At 43.0% G+C, this 20,775-nt stretch overlaps 2 protein-coding genes and 1 long non-coding RNA gene across 5 annotated transcripts in view; 2 read left to right on the forward strand and 1 right to left on the reverse strand.

Moving 5' to 3' along the window:
• The window catches only part of SNX29 (sorting nexin 29), a 662,332-nt gene that overhangs the window by 49,279 nt on the left and 592,278 nt on the right, over window positions 1-20,775 (forward strand). Inside the window, exon 1 of one of the 3 annotated variants that reach the window (XM_010597299.3) lies at window positions 19,674-19,772. The exons of 1 other annotated variant lie outside the window; for it this stretch is intronic. In XM_010597299.3, the coding sequence (XP_010595601.1) occupies window positions 19,766-19,772 (7 nt within the window). In that variant the 5' untranslated portion in view covers window positions 19,674-19,765. Of the gene's footprint in view, window positions 1-19,673; window positions 19,773-20,775 lie in introns of those variants that run through there. One more of the 3 variants, XM_023557345.2, reaches the window with a different exon arrangement.
• On the forward strand, window positions 11,547-17,953 carry TNFRSF17 (TNF receptor superfamily member 17). The gene is made up of 3 exons (XM_010597476.3): window positions 11,547-13,229; window positions 13,566-13,712; window positions 15,235-17,953. The coding sequence occupies exons 1-3, from the start codon at window positions 13,040-13,042 to the stop codon at window positions 15,504-15,506; spliced, it is 609 nt and encodes a 202-aa protein (XP_010595778.1). The 5' UTR covers window positions 11,547-13,039; the 3' UTR covers window positions 15,507-17,953.
• LOC104846609 (uncharacterized) lies at window positions 17,934-19,694 on the reverse strand. The gene is made up of 2 exons (XR_775946.3): window positions 19,393-19,694; window positions 17,934-18,492 (listed from the first exon to the last, which is right to left on the reverse strand). It is a non-coding gene; the product is annotated as an uncharacterized LOC104846609 (long non-coding RNA).

Below are 20,775 nucleotides of genomic sequence, written 5' to 3' on the forward strand. Positions count from 1 at the left end.
GTGTGCCTGATCCAAACCATGATGTTTTCAGTCACCTCATATGCATCCGAAAGCTGGGCAATGAATAAGGAAGACCAGAGAAGAAGTGACGCCTTTGAATTGTGGTGTTGGCAAGGAATATTGAATGTACCATGGACTGCCAAAAGAACGAACAAATCTGGCTTAGAAGAAGTACAACCAGAATACTCCTTAGAAGCAAAGATGGCAAGACCGTCTTACATTCTTTGGACATATTATCAGAAGGAATCAGTCCCTGGAGAAGGACATCATACTTGGTAAAGTAGAGAAGGTCAGCAAAAAGGAGAAAGACCGTCAATGAGATGGATTGACACAGTGGTTGCAGCAAGGGTATTAGCTGAGGCCCATTCCTGTGAAAATTGGGACTTCTCCGATGGGCATCTTTGGCTCAAGAACATCACATCAGGCTGGCCAAACCTTCCTCCGATTTGTATTGCAGCCAGAGACTGTTCCCACCCTTTCTCCTTCTCCTCCCTCCTTCACTGGCATTAGATCCGAATCGTCATCCAAAGACTCTTGCCCCTTAACGAGCTTCTTTCTTTCATTCTTTTCTTTTCTCTCTCTCTTTTTTAAATTGAGATGAAATTCACGTAACATAAAATTAACTGTCTTAAACTACACATTCAGTGGTATTTAATACATTCTCAGTGTTCTTTAACTACCACCTCAATCTAGTCCTAAAGCATTTTCATCTCCCCACAAGGAACCCCACATACCTTAACAGTCACTTCCGTTCTCCTCTCCCCCCCAGCCCTTGGCAGCCACCAATCTGCTTTCTGTTTCTGTGGATTGGCCTATTCTGGACATTTCACATAAACGGAGTCATACAGTATGTGGCCTTTTGCGTCTGGCTTCTTTCACTAACATGATTTTCGAGGTTGTTGCCTTTATTGTTCACAGATGTCTTCCCCAATAAGTCTCTTAAAGTCCAATTCCATCTTGGTGACTTTTTTTTTTTTTTGAAGTCATAATTTTATTATTATTTATTGTACTTTAGATGAAGGTTTACAGAACAAACTAGCTTCTCATTAAGTAGTTGGTAACACATTGTTTTATAACATTGGTTAACAACCCCCACGACATGTCAACATTCTTCCTGCTTGATCTTAGGTTCCCCATTACCAACTTTCCTGTCTTCTCCTACCTTCTAGTCCTTGCCACTGGGCTGGTGTGCCCCTTTAATCTCTTTGTTTTATGGGCCTGTCTAATCTTTGGCTGAAGGGTGAACCTCAGGAGTGACTTCATTACTGAGCTAAAAGGGTATTGGGGGCCATACTCTTGGGGTTTCTCCAGTCTCTGTCAAGCCAGTAAATCTGGTCTTTTTTTTTGAGTTAGAATTTTGTTCTACATTTTTCTCTAGCTCTGTCTGGGACCCTCTATGGTGACTGCTTTTTCAAAAATTTATTTAATTTTATTTTTGGTGAAAATATACACAGCAAAACCCACTCCCACTATGTAATTTCTAGACATAATGATCAGTTTCATTGGTTATATTCTTCACATTGTGTCAACCTTCTCGTTATTTCTGTCCTAGTTGTTTCACCTCCATTTACTTGATCTCCCTTCCCTCCAACCTTCTCATTTATGTTTTAAAATAGCTATTAACTCTTTGGTCTTATATATATATTTTTTAAACGCCATACTCAAGGATGACAATCTTTACTCTTTGGGCTAAACTGGTTACTTTAAGATGCCTTCAGGGAATAGTTTCAATTCAAGGTTTGAAGAGCAACCGAGATCATGGTCTTGGGGACTCCTCCAGCCTCAAAAGGTCCAGTAAGTCTGGATTCTTTAAGAATTTGAAATTCTGTTCCATATTTTCCTCCCCTTTTCATCATCTATTGTGTTCCTGATCAGAACGTTCAGTAGTGGTAACCTGGCACCATCTAGTTCTTCTGGTCTCAAGGTGGAGGAGGCAGTGGTTCATGTGGACAATTAGTGGTGACTGCTTTTTGGAGGATACAACTAACATCGGAGTTTCTTCCTTCTCCGATCTCACCCTCTTTTCAGTCTCTATCTTGTTGTTGTTGTTAGCTGCTGTCAAGTCAGCTCTGCCTTATGGTGATCTTTTGTATACCAGATTGAAACCTTGTTCAGTCCTGTACCATTTTCATGATCATTGATATGTTCAAGTTCATTACTGCAGCCACTGTGTTCTTTGAGTGCCTTCCAGCCTAGCGGGCTCACTTTCCAGCACTACGTTGGACAATATTCTGTAGTGATCCATAGGATTTTCACTGGCTAATTTTCATAAGCAGATTGTCAGACCTTTCTTCCTAGTCTCTCTTAGTCTGGAAGCTCTACTGAAACCTGTCCATCATAGGTGACCCTGTGGCATTTGAAATACTGGTGGCACAGCTATCAGCATCATAGCAACATGGAAGTCATCATGTTAGGACAAACTGATAGACAGGTGGTAGGTCTCTATTTAATACTGTTTTTTTTCTTAATAGCACCTTCACAACTGTAGGTACTTTATTACTTTGATTAACTTTTTCCCTGTTTCCCCATCAGACTATCAACTCTATTAGGGCAGGGGCCACATCGAACTGGTTTAGTGTGGACCCTTGGTACCTGGCATAGTGCCTAGCATATGCCAGGCACGTGATAAATACTTATTAGATGGAAGGATTTTTCTCTGCCTTTAAAATCATCTGATGTTTCAGATACCACTCTCAGCATGCTCTATGTCGTGTGGTTGTTGGTGTTTAAAGTGAGATAAACATATAGAGATCAAAGTTGATTAGTGGTTATTAGGGGCGGGAGGGAAGTGGAGTCATTGTTTAGGAAGCAGTGATTTTCTGTTTAAGGTGATGGGAAATTTGGCAACAATTAATGTCATTGATATTACAAAATTGTACACCCGAAAAATGCTGAATTGCCGAATGTTGTGTTATATATATTTTACAATAGTTAAAAAAAAACACACACACACACATATCCAAAGTGGAGACAAAAAAAGAAAAAAATCAAAGCTTCCCAACACAGGGCACCTTACAGTTGTGATCAGTCAGGACACCCTGGAAATCAGAGCAAGTCCACTTTGAAAACTTCTGAAGAGCTGATATAACTTGGCACTTCTGATAGTGATGAGAGAAGGCAGGAGTTCAGAGGAGCTGATCTTCAAAGGGAATCTTCACAGAAAGCGAAGAAAGGGGCTGGAGAATTTGGGCCCCAAATCAAATTAGCCTTTTCATGTCCATGAGTAAACAACACTTCTGAGGGATGTGCAGAGATCTGAGGGGAAGAGAAGGAGGGAGAACACATTGGCAGTGGTCCCTGCTGCTGCAGAACTAGCTCAGCATGGCTGCTGAGTGCTAGTTTCATTAGATCCTGGCTCCCAAGTTGTTTCATCTCCCGCCAGCTCTCCTAAGCAAAAGGCCAGCTTACCTTGGGCTCTGTTTCAAGTTGAAGTAGAAACTATAAACCATCTGCAGTTTATAGGTACACTAGAAGGCCAGTGGTTCCAGCTTGGTGTTTGTTGTTCCTTTGTATTCTTGTTAGTTTTTACTCTTTTGAGGTTCCTTTCGTTGTGGACTACAATACACTAGAAATGGCTGGTTCTGAAATATTTAGATATCATAAGGAAGTTTTTAGTACCACCACCTGTCTGTTGTACAGTGGTGGCTTGTGTGTTGCTGTGATGTTAAAAGCTATAGCACTGGTATTTCAAATACTAGCAGGGTCACCTGTGGTGGATAGGTTTCAGCTGAGCTTCCAGACTAAGACAGACTAGGAAGAAAGGCCTGGCGATCTACTTCTAAAATTAACCAATGGAAGCCTTACAGATCACAACAGAACTCCGTCCAACTTGCTTGCTTTGGGCGTGTCATCAGGAGGGATCAATTGCTAGAGGAAGGCATACTGTTTGGTGAAGGAGAGGGCCAACAAGACCCTTGATGAGGTGGATTGGCACAACAGCTGCAGTAATGGACTCAAATATGCTGGTGATCATGAGGATGATGTAGGCCTGGACAACGTTTCGTTATCTTGGACATAAGGTCACCATGAGTCGCAGTCGACTAGACGCATCTATCTATCTGTCTGTCTGTCTATCATCTATCTATCTATCAATCTATCTGTCTATTTGTCTATCATCTATCTATCTATCTATCTGCCTACCTACCTACCTACCTACCTACCTACCTACCTACCTACCTACCTACCTACCTACCTACCTATCTATCTATCTATCTATCTATCTATCTATCTATCTATCTATCTATCTATCTATCTATCTATCTATCTATCTATCTATCTATCTATCATCTTTCACCCTTCCATCCATATCCATTCATCCAGCCACCTGCTCACCCACCCATCCATCCATCCATCTATATCTTCTCTGGAGAAATGCCTGTTCAAGTCCTTTGTCCATTTTTTAATTGGGTTGCTTGTCTTTTTGTTGTGGAGTTGTAGGAGTTCTTTATGCATTCCGAATATTAGAACTTTATCAGATATATGGTTCCCAAACATTTTCTCTCGTTCTGTAGGTTGTCTCTTCATTTTCCTGATAAAGTCTTTTGATACGCGAAGTCTGATGTATGTATTTTTTCTCCAGCCTTGCACATTTGGACTTCTTTACTGCATCTTCCCTTGCCATTCCAGTGCTTAAGGCTTAATGTTTTACTGGCTTTGGTTTTGGTATAACCGTGGCTTATGTGCTGTTTTGACCCCATATTTATGTGGGGTCTCCCTCTGGCTATGTTCTATTAGCCAGCCTTTGGCAAACACCCTCCCCAGAGACTGACTGGTTCTGAGCTTCTTGCTAATAACACCAAAAAGCTAATGTTTGCTGAGCAGTTACACTAGGCCAGGAATGGTGCCCATAAATTATCTGCACGTAAACTTATACGCTCCATACATGATCTCATTTAATTCTTAAAACAACCCCAGGAAGTTGTTAGTATTATCATGCACAGTGATACAGATGAGGAAACTGAGGCTCAGGGAGATTATGTCCAAGGCCACACAGACTTCACTGTGGCGGAGCTGGGATTTGGATTTTTCTGACTCCAAAATTTGCACCTTAACTATAATGCTATGCCACTCGGTGGGCAGACTCTGAACTGTCTTGCATGAATATTTAAAGCATAGGTTCAAAATAAAGGTCATAGAAGTGGTATCAGCATTCTGTTAGGGGAGCAGAGCCACATGAGCATTACAGGGTAAGGGACGTATAATAAGGAGTCCCTGGGTGGCACAAACGGTTAAGAACTCAGTTACTAACTGAAAGGTTGGTGGGTCAAATCCAGAGATACCTTGGAAGAAATGCCTGGTGACCTATTTCCAAAAGATCACAGCCATTGAGAACCCCATGGAGCACAGTTCTACTCTGAAACACATGGGGCTGTCAGGAGTCAGAATTGACTCTAGCGCAACTGGTTTTGGTTTCGTGGACCTCACACAATCATGGGAGGAGTTGGAGAGGTGAAGGTCTGGGATGAGGAGTTGAAGACCAGAGAAGGAGTCATCAGCCAGTTGATCTGAGAAGTCAGGCACTGCTAGCTGCCAACATGGGGCTGGGAAGGGGGCTAATGCGGTGGTCTAGGGAGGCTGTTGCCTCTCTGTAGCTCTTGCCTCTGGGAATCTTCAGCCAGGCATCTGGTGGTGGGCCTCAGGCCACAGTTGGTCACAGGTCCAGCAGCGGGGAAGAGCTGGATATGGAGGAGAGGAGAGTGAGGATTAGCTAGAACCCACTGGGAATCTCTGTGACTGTCCATCACTGTATCTGACAATGACGCCCTTCAGAGAACAGTAGCTTCTACTTCTCCTCTGCCTTCCAGATCTCTCACTCACTCTTCTTTTGGCTGTTCCTATTCTGAAACCATACAGGGAAGGGCATTCTGGAAAACATAGTTCCCAGAGAAACCAAGTTGTCACAGCCCAGTACAGAGGTTATTCTAGTAAGTCAAGAGAAGGCAAGGACTGCATGTGTAGTCAAGGGCCTAGATGGCTCTTTCCAAGTGAAAAATCTACTATAGTCCTAGTAAGAAATTATGTACTTTTTGGTTTGGAGTTAAGAGCTAAAGGTCAAAGTGTTTTGCTGTGAAAACTTGTAGTAACTTTGGAAAAAGAATCTTTTAGTTGGGTGGAATTTTCCTTGCAGAATATGCTACCAGTGGCTTTGGAAATTTGTGGCAGCGTCTCTTTGCTTCTTCAGAGCTATGAGTGACCGCTGGAGCTTGAAGCTGGCTAGGGAATTGGTTTTCTTGCCTTTGCTCTTTCTGTGTAGGGCTCAGCCAGACACAGTATTCTCTTGAAGATGTTATTTCACAAACGCCCTCTATCACAAACTATTAAAAATCCTTGTTTTAAAGCCATAACACCACTTCCATTTTCGTGTTGAGATATACAGCTCCACAATCAGTCTTTTAGAGGTGGAAGGAATCATGGAGATAATCTGGTGTAATTTTTCCCAAATTGTGTTCCACAAAACAGATGTTCCTAAATGTTCATAGGTAGTCCTTGAAAAAAGGAACTCTATGACCAAGTAGAGGGCAGTGGTGGTTCAGTGGTGGCAGAATTCTTGCCTTCCATGCAGGGGACCTGGGCTCAATTCCCACTCAATGCACTTCAAGAACAGCCACCACTAGTCTGTCGCTGGAGGCTTGCATGTTGCTATGGTGCTGAACAGGTTTCAGCAGGGAATCCAGACTAAGACACAGTAGGAGGAGAGGCCTGGTGATCTACTTCTGAAAATCAGCCAATGAAAATCCTGTGGATCACAATGGTCTGATCCCATTGTGCACGTGGTTGCCATGAGTCCAGGCAACTCTATGGCAGCTAACAAAAACAATGACTAAGTAGGTTTGATGAAAGGCAGCACACATTACCACCCTTTTGGAGAATCCAAGTATACTTAATAAAGTTTGAGGTGCCTATTAGACTTTGATGCAGGAGAGAGATGTGGCAGTCTGCTTCTGTAAAGATTTAGTCTAGGAAACGATTTGGGGAAGTTCTACTCTGTCCTGTAGGGTCACTATGAGTCAGAACTGACTTGACAGCAATGAGTTTGTTTTTTTTATTAGACTTTGAAGTGGAACTATCAAGTAGGCAGTTGGTATGTGGGTGTGGATTTCAGGGGCAAGGTTGGATTGGATAAATATATTTAGGAGTTAACACATTTAAAACTGTAGGAGCAGATGAGATTACTAGGGAGAGTTTAGAAGAAATAAGAGAGTGAGTAAGGTCTGGAGCTGCCGTACCTCTCTTGTCACCATGAGGAGAGGATCTGAGAATGGAGCCAAGACCCAGAAGATGGCTTTGCTGAGTCAAGTGACAGAGAGGAACAATTTTTATTGAGCCCTGCATTTCTGATTGCCTTCTGGGCATCTCTATATGGATGTCTCACTCAGTATGGTTAAAAGCAAACTCGAATGATTCCATTTATGTGAAAAGAAATGTTGGTATTAGTTGCCATCCAGTAGATTTTGACTCATGGCAACCCCATGTGTGTCAGAGTAGAACAGCACCCCATAGGATTTTCAAGGCTCTGATCTTTCAGAATCAGATTGCCAGGCCTTTCTTTTGAGGTGCCTCTGGGTGGGTTTGAACCACGAATCTTTCTACTCGCAGTTAAGCGCTTAATCGTTTGCCCTACCTAAACCAAACCCATTGCCATTAAGTTGATTCTAACTCACAGTGATCCTATAGGACAGAGTAGAACTGCCCCACAGGGTTTTCAAGGCTTTATGGAAGCAGACTACCACATCTTTCTCCCGTGGAGTGGGTGATGAGTTTGAATCATCGACCTTTCAGTTGACATCGAGCACTTAACCGCTGTGTCACCAGTGACTCCCACAGAGAAAAATAAACTATATAAATCTATATATGTACAGAAAACCTAGAAAGATATATATCAGGTTTGACCAAGCAAAACACATCAGCAAAAATGTTAATCAACCTCTGGAACACCCAAAAATGTTAACAGTTCTTTCTGGATGGAAGGATGATGAATAGTTTTTCTAACTTACTCATGTGTATTTTCTAATTTTCCCACAATGGAAAATAGATTACTTCAATAATAATAATAACAAAAATACCCCCAAACCTATCTTCTTCCAACCTTCTTGCCAATTAAGCTCTTTCTCCAGACTTCCCGGTTTCTGCCAGTCGCATTGCAATTCTTCCCAGGTTTGAAACCCTATAGTCATTTTTGATAACCCTTTCACTCTCTCACGTCCTATCAAGACTTTATATGGAAAGGGAAGAGGCCTTGGATAAGTAAAGCACTAGTGAAAAGCAACAATAAAGTAGGAAGACTCAAACTATCTGACCTCAGAACCCACTATACAGCTATAGTAGTCAAAACAGCCTGGTACTGGTACAACGACAGATACATTGACCAATGGAACAGAATTGAGAACCCAGGTGTAAATCCATCCACCTGCAGTTTCCTGATCATTGACAAGGGCCCAAAGTCCACCACATGGGAAAAAGAGAGTCTTTTTGTTAAAATCATACTTTAAAGATTTACAGCACAAACTAGCTTCTCATTTAACAGTTAGTACACATATTGTTTTTGACATTGGTTAACAACTCTACGACATGTCAACACTCTTCCTTCTCAGCCTTGGGTTCTCTATTACCTGCTTTGCTATCCTCTCCTGCTTTCTAGTACTTGCCCCTGGGCTGGTGTGCCCTTTTAGTCTCGTTTTCTTTTACGGGCCTGTCTAATCTTTGGCTGAAGAGTGAACCTCAGGAGTGACTTCATTACTGAGCTAAACGGGTATTGGGGGCCCTACTCTCGGGGTTTCTGTAGTCTCCGCCAGGCCAGTAAGTCTGGTCTTTTTTTGTGAGTTAGAATTTTATTCTGCATTTTTTCCGTCTCTGTCTGGGACCCTCTATTGTGATCCCTGTCAGAGTAGTCAGTGGTGGTAGCTGGGAACCACCTAGTTGTACTGGACTCAGTCCAGTGGAGGCCTTGATGGTTGTGGTCCATTAGTCCTTTGGACTAATCTTTCCCTTTTATCTTTAGTTTTCTTTGTTCTCCCTTGCTTCCGGAGGGGTGAGACCAATGGAGTATATTAGATGGCCACTCACAGGCTTTTAAGACCCTAGATGCTACTCGCCAAAGTAGAACATTTTCTTTAAAAACTATGTTATGCCAATTAAGCTAGATGTTCTCCCTGAGACCATGGTCCCCACAGCCCTCAGCCCTCAACCCAGCAATTGGGTCCCTCAGGTAGTTTGGATGTGTCTATGAAGCTTCCGTGACTTTGCCTTGGACAAGTTGTGCTGGCTTCCCCAGTATTGTGTACTGTCTTACCCTTCACCAAAGTTACCACTTATCTATTATCTATTTAGTGTTTTTCCATGCCCACCTCTCTCCTCCCTTGTAATCATCAAAGTTACTTCTTTTTACGTGTAAACCTTTTCATGAGTTTTTACAGTAGTGGTCTCATACAATATTTGTCCTTTTGTGATTGACTTATTTCACTCAGCATAATGCCCTCCAGATTCATCCAGGTTGTGAGATGCTTCGTAGATTCATCATTGTTCTTTATAGCTCCATAATACTCAGTTGTGTGTATGTAGCATAATTTCTTTATCCAGTCGTCTGTTGATAGACCGCTAGGTTGTTTCCATCTTTTTGCTGTTGTGAACAATGCTGCAATGACCATGGGTGTGCATATGTCTACTCATGTGATGATTCTTATTTCTCTAGAATATATCCCTAGGAGTGGGATTTCTGGGTCATATGGTATTTCTATTTCTAGCTTTCTAAGGAAGTGCCACATTGTTTTCCAAAGAGGTTATATCATTTTGCATTTCCACCAGCAGTGCATAAGAGTTTTGATCTCCCCGCAGCCCCTCCAACATTTGTTATTTTCTGTTTTTTTGATTTGTGCTGGTAATGCCAGGGTGAGATGGTATCTCATTGTGGTTTTGATTTGCGTTTCTCTAATGGTTAGTGATCTCGAGCATTCCCTCGTGTGTGTTAGCTGCTTTAATGTCTTCTTTGATGAAGTGTCTCTCCATTTCTTTTGCCCATTTTTTTATTTGGATTGTTTGTCTTTTTGTTGTAGAGGTGTTGGATTTTCCTGTAGATTTTAGAGGTTAGACCTTTGTCAGATTTGTAATAGCCAAAATTTTTTTTTCCCAGTCTGTAGATTCTTGTTTTACTCTTTTGTTGAAGTCTTTTGATGAGCATAAGTGTTTAATTTTTAGAAGATCCCAGTTATCTAGCTTATCTTTTGGAGTTTGTGTGTTGTTAGTTACGGTTTGTATTCTGTTAATGCCGTGTATTAGGTCCTTTAGCATTGATGCTATTTTTTCTTCTAGGATCTTTATAGTTTTTGCTTTATATTTAAGTCTTTGATCCATTTTGAATTAGTTTTTGTATATGGTGCGAGGTATGGGTCCTGTTTCATTATTTTGCAGATGGGCATCCAGTTTTGTCAGCACCATTTGTTAAAAAGACTGTCTTTTCCCCATCTAATGGACTTTGGGCCCTTGTGAAAGATCAGGTGACCATAGGTGGATGGGTTTACATCTGGGTTCTCAATTCTGTTCCACTGGTCAATGCATCTGTCATTGTACAGTACCAGGCTGTTTTGACTACGGTAGCTGTATAAGTAGGTTCTGAGGTCAGGTAGTGCGAGTCCTCCTACTTTATTCTTTGAAAAGACACTATAAAGATCATAGAAAAAAAATTTTAATTTTTTACACTAGAGGCCCTAATACACGGCATTAATAGAATACAAACCATAACTAACAACACACGAACTTCAGAAGATAAGCTAGATAACTGGGAAATTCTAAAAATTAAACACTTATGCTCATCAAAAGACTTCAACAAAAGAGTAAAACAAGAATCTACAGACTGGGAAAAAAATTTTTGGCTATTACAAATCTGACAAAGGTCTAACCTCTAAAATCTACAGGAAAATCCAACACCTCTACAACAAAAAGACAAATAATCCAATTAAAAAATGGGCGAAAGAAATGGAGAGACACTTCACCAAAGAAGACATTAAAGCGGTGAACACACACGAGGGAATGCTCGAGATCACTAACCATTAGAGAAATGCAAATCAAAACCACAATGAGATACCATCTCACCCTGGCATTACCAGCACAAATCAAAAAAACAGAAAATAACAAATTTTGGAGGGGCTGCAGGGAGACTGGAACTCTTATGCACTGCTGGTGAGAATACAAAATACTACCATTTTGGAAAATGATATGCCGCTTCCTGAGAAAGCTAGAAATAGAAATACCATATGATCCAACAATCCTACTCCTAGGAATATATCCTAGAGAAATAAGAGCTATCACACGAGTAGACATATGCACACTCATATTCATTGCAGCATTGTTCACAATAGCAAAAGGATGGAAACAACCTAGATGCCCATCAACAGATGACTGGATAAACAAACTATGGTACATACACACAACAGAGTACTAGGCAACTATAAAGAACAATGATGAATCTGAGAAGCATCTCATAACATGGATAAATCTGGAGGGCATTATGCTGAGTGAAGTAAGTCAATCACAAAAGGACTAATATTGTATGAGACCACTCTTGTAAAAACTCATGAAAAGGTTTATGTGTAAAAAGAAACAATCTTTGATGATTACAAGGGGTGGGGAGGGTGAGGATGGAAAAACACTAAATGGACAATAGATAAATGGTAACTTTGGTGAAGGGTAAGACAGTACACAATAATGGGGAAGCCAGCACAACTTGTCCAAGGCAAGGTCATGGAAACTCCATAGACACATCCAAAGTACCCGAGGGTGGTCTTAGAGAACACCTAGCTCAATTGGCATAACATAGCTTATAAAGAAAATGCTCTATATTCTACTTTGGTGAGTAGTAGTCTTGGGTCTTGAAAGCTTCTGAGCAGCCATTTAAGATACTTCACTGGTCTCAACCTATCTGGAGCAAGGGAGAATGAAGAAAACCAAAGACACAAGTGAAAGATTAGTCCAAATCACTGACGGACCACAAGTACTACAGCCTCGGCCAGACTGAGTCCAGCACAACCAGATGGTGCCCAGCTATCACCACCGACTGCTCTGACAAGGATCACAATAGAGGGTCCCAGACAGGGATGGGGAAAAATGTAGAACAAAATTCTGACTCACAAAAAAAGACCAGACTTACTGGCCTGACAGAGACTGGAGAAATCCGGAGAGTATGGCCCCCAGGCACCCTTTTAGCTCAGTAAGGAAGTCACTCCTGGGGTTCACCCTTCAGCCAAAGTTTAGACTTGCCCAGAAAATAAAATGAGACTAAAGGGGAACACTAGCCCAGGGACAAGGACTAGAAGGCAGGAGGGGACAGGAAAGGTGGTGTAATGGGGGAAATCAAGGTTGAGAAGGGGAGAGTGTTGACACGTCGTGGGGTTGGTAATGAATTCACAAAACAACATGTGTACTAATTGTTTAATGAGAAGCTAGCTTGTTCTGTAAACCTTCATCTAAAGTACAATAATGAAAAAGACTTTTAAGATTCAGGATTTTATCTTTGTCTTGGATTTTCATCAGTTTGACTATGATATGTCTAGGTTCGGAGCTCTTTTGAGTTTATACTCGGAATTTCTTGAGCTTCTTAGATGTATGGATTAATGTTTGCCATCATTTGTGGTTATTTGAGTTAATACTCATTATATTTTAAGTTCTCTAAAGGACATAGATCTTGCCTTATCCCTCTCCCTGGGGCCCATCACACCTCTCATAACAGGGGCACTATAAATGGTTGTTGAACTTTCTGACCAGTGCCCCAGGCTTGTCTACATCTTTGAACTATCACCTGCGTGAGAAATTTCCTCTATAAATAGGCAGTTTCTGTTTCAGGTATAGTTTGCCCTTGATATTTACAGCTCACCTTTTTACCTCACTCAGGCCTCAAACTTGGAATCTTGAATTAGAGTTGGTATTCAAATCCTCAGCCACAGCTCAAGGCAACAACCCCCGTAAGAACCCAGTCAGCCACGTGAAGTTCTTTTTTCTTCTTCGATATGATAGTCTATCTGCTGTCACATCATTTGCTGGGGTATTCTTGATGAGATTTTACTTGTCCTTCCATGCTGTTCTTTGTGTGGTTCCCTTGTTTCTTTTTGTGATCAAGTTCAAGATGGCTCGGCAGTGCTTCCAAAATGAGTATTTTGATGGTTTGCTTTATGCTTGCAAACCTTGCCACCTGCGATGCTCTAACACCCCTCCTCTAAGCTGTCAGCGTTATTGTAATGCAAGTAAGTAATATTTCTTGAACAATTATTAATTTCTCTGAAGTATTCTTTCTATAGTGACAGTTGTATTTATCCAAAGAATAAATGTTACAGGGAAGATGGTGAGATTTTTCTGAATCAAAAAGAGAAAGGAAAAAAGGCAGCAATTTAAATGCCTATGGGAACAAGTTATTCAGAACTGAAGTCGCTTTTATTCAGCACTATTAGCAACATAGATTTTTACCAACTATCCTAATTGTTATTTAGAATTTAAAAGACAGTGCTGATCAACTAGGGGAACTGAATAACAAATGATCTATAACTGTGAATATTATGTTATCTGATGTTCTTTTGATAAAGGTATGACTAACTCAGCGAAAGGAGCAAATGTGATTCTCTGGACCTGTCTGGGCCTGTGCTTGATAGTTTCTTTGGCTGTTTTTGTGCTAATGTTCTTGGTAAAGAAGATGAGTGGTGAACTATTAAAGGACAAATCTAAAAACACAGGTTGGTTTGATGATGACTCTTCGAAGTCTGTTTCTAAGGGGTGGCAATTGTCAATTTCAGCTCTCTTTTCACATTGAAAATACTTCACTAGGTTAGAACCCTTTAGAGTGTGTTAGTGGACAGGTATGTTAAATGAACTTACTGGTAGAAGTGAGTTGTCTTCATTCTGGTGTTGATACCTCCTCTTCAGATTTCCTACAATGTCAGCCTTTCCCCCAATTTTTCCTTTGGTAACTGCTCCATTAAAGTACCCAGGCTTCCTTCGGAAATACCTGTGTCTTTGACTAAAATCAGCAGAACGATTAAGTGCCATGCTATCAGAAGCTGTTAGCCAGGCCTGCTCCCATCAGGAACAGAGTATTTGGCAAGATTCATGGCCGTGTTTTAAATAGAAATTTAAGTGTTGTTTCTTTGGGTGAACAGCTTACTCCTGAAAAATGCTAGAAATGAATCACCCATTGTTCCTGGATTATTTGAACCAGCAGCTCAAAAATAATTGTCTTGATTACGCAGTGGAGATCTAGTCCCAGAGAAACAAATGTCCCACTTAAGGGCTTCTTAAGATAAAAATATTTTTGCCGCCTGTGCTCTGATTCCAAACACTTACCAGCCATTGCCCTATCTTCTCATGTATTTATTCTCCATGGATAATGCGTAAAATATACCTCTGCTGCTTTCTCAAGTGACAGGGAGAGGTGGATGGGTGTTCTACATCTACCTCATTTACTCATTTTTCTTGTCTTGCCTGGAGTCTGACAGACAGGTGGGGAGTGACTTTAAGTGCGATTTTGGGGAACATGGAGTTATACTGCAGAATGTCTAGAAAGCAGTAAAAGTTATCTTTGCAGGTGTATAATGAGGAACATAATGGAGACTCCTTCTTTATGTGGTCACAAAGATTCATTTAAAAAAAATTTCATCTGCTGCAAAATACTCTGTAAGAAATGCAGCTTTACTTTTGGATTCTAAAGTGTTGCCCACAGGCTGATTTTGAGTGCTGTGACATATGGTAATTTCTGCCATTTTCAAGAGTGTAAGAGAGGCTCAAAAGCACAAATGCATGCAAGGGCCAAGCGAGTAACAAATGAGTAGTGGGGAAGGTGGAGGCTTCAGCAACAGGGGAGCCATGCCCCATCTTGTCTGAAGGTGACAGCTGCTGCTAACTTCAGCTGATTGTTTCCATGTAGGGATGCCAGCTCCATGCTATCACATTTTGTTGCCTTTTAAAAGAGCAAGGTAATCCAGATTTGCATGTAAAATCTCTTGATTTTTAAATGTGGGAAAACATAAAAAATAAAACCAAAACATTTAAGAGCACTGTATGACCCAAACCATGCATGTCTTCAAATAAAATGTGGCTTGTGGTGTGTCAGCTTGTGATTTCTTATGCAGCACACCCTCATTCTTCTTCTATGAAAACATCTGTCTTGCACTGCTTTTGGGTCCTGATGTGTACTGCTGAGCTTGTCATGACCACATCCCTGGGAAGCGTAGGTTAATGTTTCTGTTTTTGCATAATCAGAAGCAGCTATCCAGGATGTGGCTAATGTTGACCTGGAGAACAGCAAGCCTGGTGTGGAAAGAGTCCTTCCGAGAGGCCTGGGGTACACCATAGAAGAATGCACCTGTGAAGACTGTGTCAAGAGCAAACCAAAGGTTGACTCTGATCATTTCTTCCCCCTCCCAACCATGGAGGAAGGCGCAACTATTCTTGTCACCACAGAAACAACTGACCACAGCAATAGCCTGCCAGCTGCTGCAAGTGTCATCCACCACCATCACCAGTTGCCATAGTCAACCCTGACTCAGGGTGACCCCACATGTGTCAGAGTGGAACTGCACTCCACAGGGTTTTCAATGGCTGTGACCTTTCAGAAGTAGATCGCTGGGACTTTTTTTTGAGACACTTCTGCATGGGCAAGAACCTCCAACCTCTTGGGTAGCCGCCGAGTGGTTGTTAATCACTTGCTCCACCCAGGAATTCTGCATGTGTCACAGGGATACAGACATGAATTTCTATGAGATAAATAACCATTCTGACTGGTGTAGAGATACTCTGAAAATTCTGTCAGAAGGAAAGGCTGATGCAGCAGATCTCTTTAGGATGACTACGGTTATCAGTTGTTGACATGGCTTCTTGGTCTTTCATTCTGGGAACTCTTTATGTTAGATGTATTTCTATACCTTATCGTTGGGGTGTAACTGTGGACACTTCCTTGGTTTCATGATTAAATTCTTGAGTTGCTAAAAAAAAAAAAATCACTGCAACGTGTAGATCTGAGTCACCCCTTTCTGTGGCTAGACCACTTCTCTCCTGTACAGGCACATATACATTTCAGGGCAGATTGGATTTCTCTCTTTATTCTTAAAGGGAAGCAAGGTTATCTTATGCACTTATGTATATATAGATGCTGAGTCAGCTGCAGTAATTCAGTGTGCTATGCATGGGTGGTTCTTGACCCTGTGAGCTTCTGAATAAATGTGCAATTGCAAACTGCGGTAAAGGTGAACCAGGTATCACTTTCAGATCCAAATCAGGTGTGTAATCATAATCATAGCTAACACTTATACGGAGCCCTGGAGGCACAGTGGTTAAGAGCCTGGCTGCTAACCAAACGGTTGGCAGTTGGACTCTACCAGCTGCTCCTTGGAAACCTTACAGTGAAGTTCTACTTTGTTCTATAGGGTTATTGTGAGTTGGAATTGACTTGACGGCAATGAGTTTGTTTTTTTTTAAATGTACCATGCGGTGTTCTAAGAGTCTACATGTACTAACTCATTTAATACATACAAGAAACTAAAAGGTTGGTGAACCATTATTATACCCATTTTATAGATGATGACAGAACCTGAGGTAGAGCAAGGTAACACAGCCAGCAAGTGGCAGAGCTAGGATTTAAACTGAGATAGGCTGATCTATTTCTTTTTTTCCTCTTTACATCAATTTAATTCCATTTCTTTGGGCTATAATCTGTCATTATTGGAGAGGGTTTCCTCCCTAGGGTTGTGCCGAGGCCCTGGGGTTTTAGGAAAAGAAATGCAACAGGGGATGCCCTCTGGTCATGTTAACTTTCGTCATCATTAAGATGCCCACTGGCACCCCCAGATAGATTCTCAAGATCTTGGAGCTCTGTGACTTTTGGGCTATGTTTGGGATATGGGGAACATTGGCTGGAACTTTTTGCTTATTTGGCTACATTCAGGACCCTTCAGGAGACAATACAGTATAGTGGTTAAGGGACTAGATCTTGGAGCCAGACTGCCTGTTACTAGCAAGTTACAGATCTTGGCTGACTACTCATAAGGTTGTTTGAAGGACTGTTCCTAGTTGCTGTCCAGTCAGCTCTGACTCAGAGTGACCTTATGGGAATTAATTATACATAAACGGTTGCAAAACCTGTTTGGTTCCTAAGCACTTTGTGTTAGTTGCTATTACTGTTACCACTGTCATCAGTCCCTTGGAGGTCTGGTCTCTCTCTGATGGTAAGCACACACAACTTTCCTGTTACGTGGCCTCAGAATATTGCACTGAGCTTCTCACAGGTCCTCTTCCTTCTCCTACCCTCACCTCCTAGTACAATCTTCTCAATAAGTTTGTTGTTGTTGTTAGGTGCTGTCGAGTTGATTTTTGACTCATAGCAACCCTATGTGACAGAGCAGAACTGCCCCAAAGGGTTTTATAGGCTATAATCTCTATGGGAGCAGATTGCTGGATCTTTCTCCTCTGGAACTGCTGGATGGGTTCAAACCACCAACTTGTTGATTAGCAGCCAAGCGCTTAACCATTGCACCACCAGGGCTCCTCTCCAACGAATTTAGATATTTCAAAAGCCCAGAAGACCTGCTGACTTTAGGCTTTTGATTCTCGGTCTTCCAGGTTAAAATCCGGGGAAGAAGGAATTACCCTTAAAGTGGGTGGCTGGTAGTAGAAAATATAAGAACAAGCACAAATTACTATTTCAATGAACTATCCTGCCTGAAGTGCTATGAAGAAAAGGTACAGGGTGCTATGAGAAGTTACAACACATGATCTTCATGACAACTCCATGAAGCAGGTATGCTCTGCCCTGACAAAGGTCACAGGGGTAGTGAGATGTAAACTAGGCTTTCTGGGGGTGGATTCAGACATGCCTACTCTTTAACTACAGTAACAAATTAATAACAATTGTAAAGTATAATTTTGAAAAAAGGAAAAACAATCTCACCACCCTAATACAAGTCTTCTCGTTTGCCATATTTCTTTAATTTACAGTGTTTACAATCTTTAGTGTGTATTTACATACGTTATATGGGATTGGACATGCTATTGTTTTCAATCAGATAAAATATAATAATTTTTCTTTCATTTGCCATATTTTGACACAATTGTCATCATGGTAGAGAGACCATTTTGCCTGGAGCTTTTTTTTACTTATTGCATTATCGCTGGAATTTCCTCATGCTTTCATAGTAGTCTTTTAGCGTTTCAACAACTGCAAGAGAATCCTATGTGATGGGCCAAGATTTGCTTCCCTGTTCTTCTGTGCTCAGGCTCTGGGTGCTTTCCACTTATTCATTATTATAAGTAATGCTGCAGTACATGCTTCTCCAAAGAGCTCTTGGCTGCTATTGAGTGGTTTTCTTAAAGGTAAATTCCTGGGGGGTAGAGATCACCTGGTGAGAGGCAATGTTGTAGGAAGAGGATGAGGCTGTGGAGTGACAAATAGCTGGCCTGGGATTCTGGCTCCATTTCCTGATGGGGCTTGGTCCTCAGCTGACTGTTTTCAACGGTGGATCAAGACTTGTAAGTGGAACAATCAGTTAAGTGTCAAGTCAGTATTTAAAAAAAAAAAAAAGGAAAAATAGAAGAAGATGCATTATATACAGAATTGTTTTATTAAACTTCCATTCATATATATGCATGGAGCCCTGGTGGTGCAGTGATTGAGAGCTCGGCTGCTAACCAAAAGGTCAGCAGTTGAAATTCACCAGCCGCTCCCTGGAAACCCTATGGGGCAGTTCTACTCTGTCTCATAGGGTCTCGCTGTGAGTCGGAACCAACTCAGTGGCACCTAATAACAACAACACTGGGTTGTGATGTCAAATGTACGTTTTTACTCTGGGTTGTGGGCAAAGTAAGTTGGGGAAATACTCCTTTAGCCCTTCTGGATCCCCTTTTCTGAGTATGTAAAATGGGGCAATAACCTGGACTTCATACGGTTGTTGTGAACATATGTGTTTATACTCAATCCATCCACCTTCATCTCCACTGCCACACCCTAGCCCTGGCACTGTTATCTCTTGCCTTACCTAGGCAACTGCAACAGCTCCCTAACCAGCTGCACCTTCTCCACCACGTCCCAACTACAGTGTCACTCCTCTGCTTAAATTCTTCCAATGACTTCCCGCTGGAGTTAGTAAGAGAAGTCCAAGCTTCTTACCATGCCCTGCAAGGCGCTCAGGGCCTAGCCCTGCCTCTTCAACCTTCTCTCACCATCCACCTTCCACTCACCTCTGGCTCCAGTGAGCCCCTTCATGCAGGGCCTTTACACTTGCTGTTCCTTCTGGAATGCCTTTGCTGCGGATCTTCCGGACTGGCTCCCTCTCATCACCCAGGTCTTAGCTCAAAACTCGCCCATGTTCCCCGCTCCCAAACGCTAGCCCATTACTGGTTTATCTCTTCTTCCCGTCTAGTCCTTACCCTTCTCTGGCACTCGTGATCTTGTGAAGTGCCTAGCGCCTGACAGAGCTGTGAGCCCTAGGAGACCCGGGGCCCGGCGTGACCGATCCCCACCGCATCCTGGTGCTCCCAAAACGTTTGGGGACTCCTCGAGGGCTATGCCGACCCGCGGGGAACTAGGCTTTGCTGGAGAGCCCCGCTGCCGCCATGCCACACCTGCGCCTGTGTTTACGTTCCGGGTCGGGGGGCGGGGCCGTGGCGGAGGCACTTTACTTCCGGGGCGGAGCGGGGCGGGGCCGGCGCGCTGTCTCCTGGCCTGTCTGGAGCTCCGCGGCGGCAGTGGCGGCGGCGGCGGCGGCGGCGCGGCGCGAGTACCGGCCCCGGGAGCAGCATCATGAGCGGTGAGTGGCGGCCCCGCCGCTATCACCTGCCCCGGTCGCCCCGGCTCCCGCTGCTCCAGCTGCACACTGCGGACCCTGAGTCCCCGCGTCCCGTTCGTTCCCAGACCCCCGCCCCTTCTCTCCCAGTGTTCTGACCTCTGGCCCCTGGGACGCCTAGTTCCTGGCCCATAGTCACCTCCGGTTCTCTGGCCACCCGAGTCCAAGCACTGCAAGTCCCCTGACCCCTGTCCCTCAGTTACAACGAGCTCCTGGTCCCCTTGTCCCTCAGTCCCGCCCAGTCCTCCGACCACCTTGCACACTTACCAGACCTCAGCTCTCATCTCCCTTGTCACAGTCCCTCCTGTCTCCCAGACCCCTGAGTCCCAGGTCCAACCCTCAACCCCCCAGTCATTCCCAGGACCCAGGCCCCTTGCTTTCAGTCACTCCAGTTTCCACACAGGCAAAGGATGACGCTAGACACTCAGTTTGTTGACCCCTGAACCCCTGTATCCCAGTAGCTCCCAGTCCTCAAAGGATTCTCAGTTCCTCAGCCCCTTTGTCTCCCCGCCTCTCATATTTCCCTGGCCGCTGTGCCCCAGTGCTTAGCTGTTGCAGTCACCACTTGTTCATTTACCAGCCCTGCCTCCCTCTCTGATCCTCGGGTCTTACAGCTCTCTTATTCCTTCATACTCCAACCCCTTCCATTTCTTCTAGCTCATGTGAGGTCACTCTTGCCCTCTCTGAAACCTTTCCCTTCTTGCCCATGCTGAGCTCATCAGAGGACCGTCCCTTCGCCTTTCTGCCCTTCTCTGTCCTGCCAGGGAGAGGGGTGGTTCTGGTGGGGAGTCTTGAAGGGAGAGGGAGGTGGATATAGACAGCTTGTCCTCAGTGTTTCTGAAGTTTGGTCCTTTGACTTTGACTAAATGTTCACAATCCTTTCCTCTGAAGTATCCTATTGGTGTGTCTTGGTGCTAAGTCATTCCTGGGTGTTATAAGTGGAGATGGGAGTGACTCAGGGAAGCAT

The sequence above is a fragment of the Loxodonta africana genome, chromosome 12 (genome assembly GCF_030014295.1).
Source record: "Loxodonta africana isolate mLoxAfr1 chromosome 12, mLoxAfr1.hap2, whole genome shotgun sequence".
NCBI lineage: Eukaryota > Metazoa > Chordata > Mammalia > Proboscidea > Elephantidae > Loxodonta > Loxodonta africana.

Coding starts and splice junctions, on each gene's coding strand:
- TNFRSF17 (XM_010597476.3), top strand. CDS start 13,040: ATGAGATTTTACTTGTCCTTCCATGCTGTTCTTTGTGTGGTTCCCTTG. Junction 13,230..13,565: donor TCAGCGTTATTGTAATGCAA/GTAAGTAATATT, acceptor CTTTTGATAAAG/GTATGACTAACTCAGCGAAA. Junction 13,713..15,234: donor GGACAAATCTAAAAACACAG/GTTGGTTTGATG, acceptor TTGCATAATCAG/AAGCAGCTATCCAGGATGTG.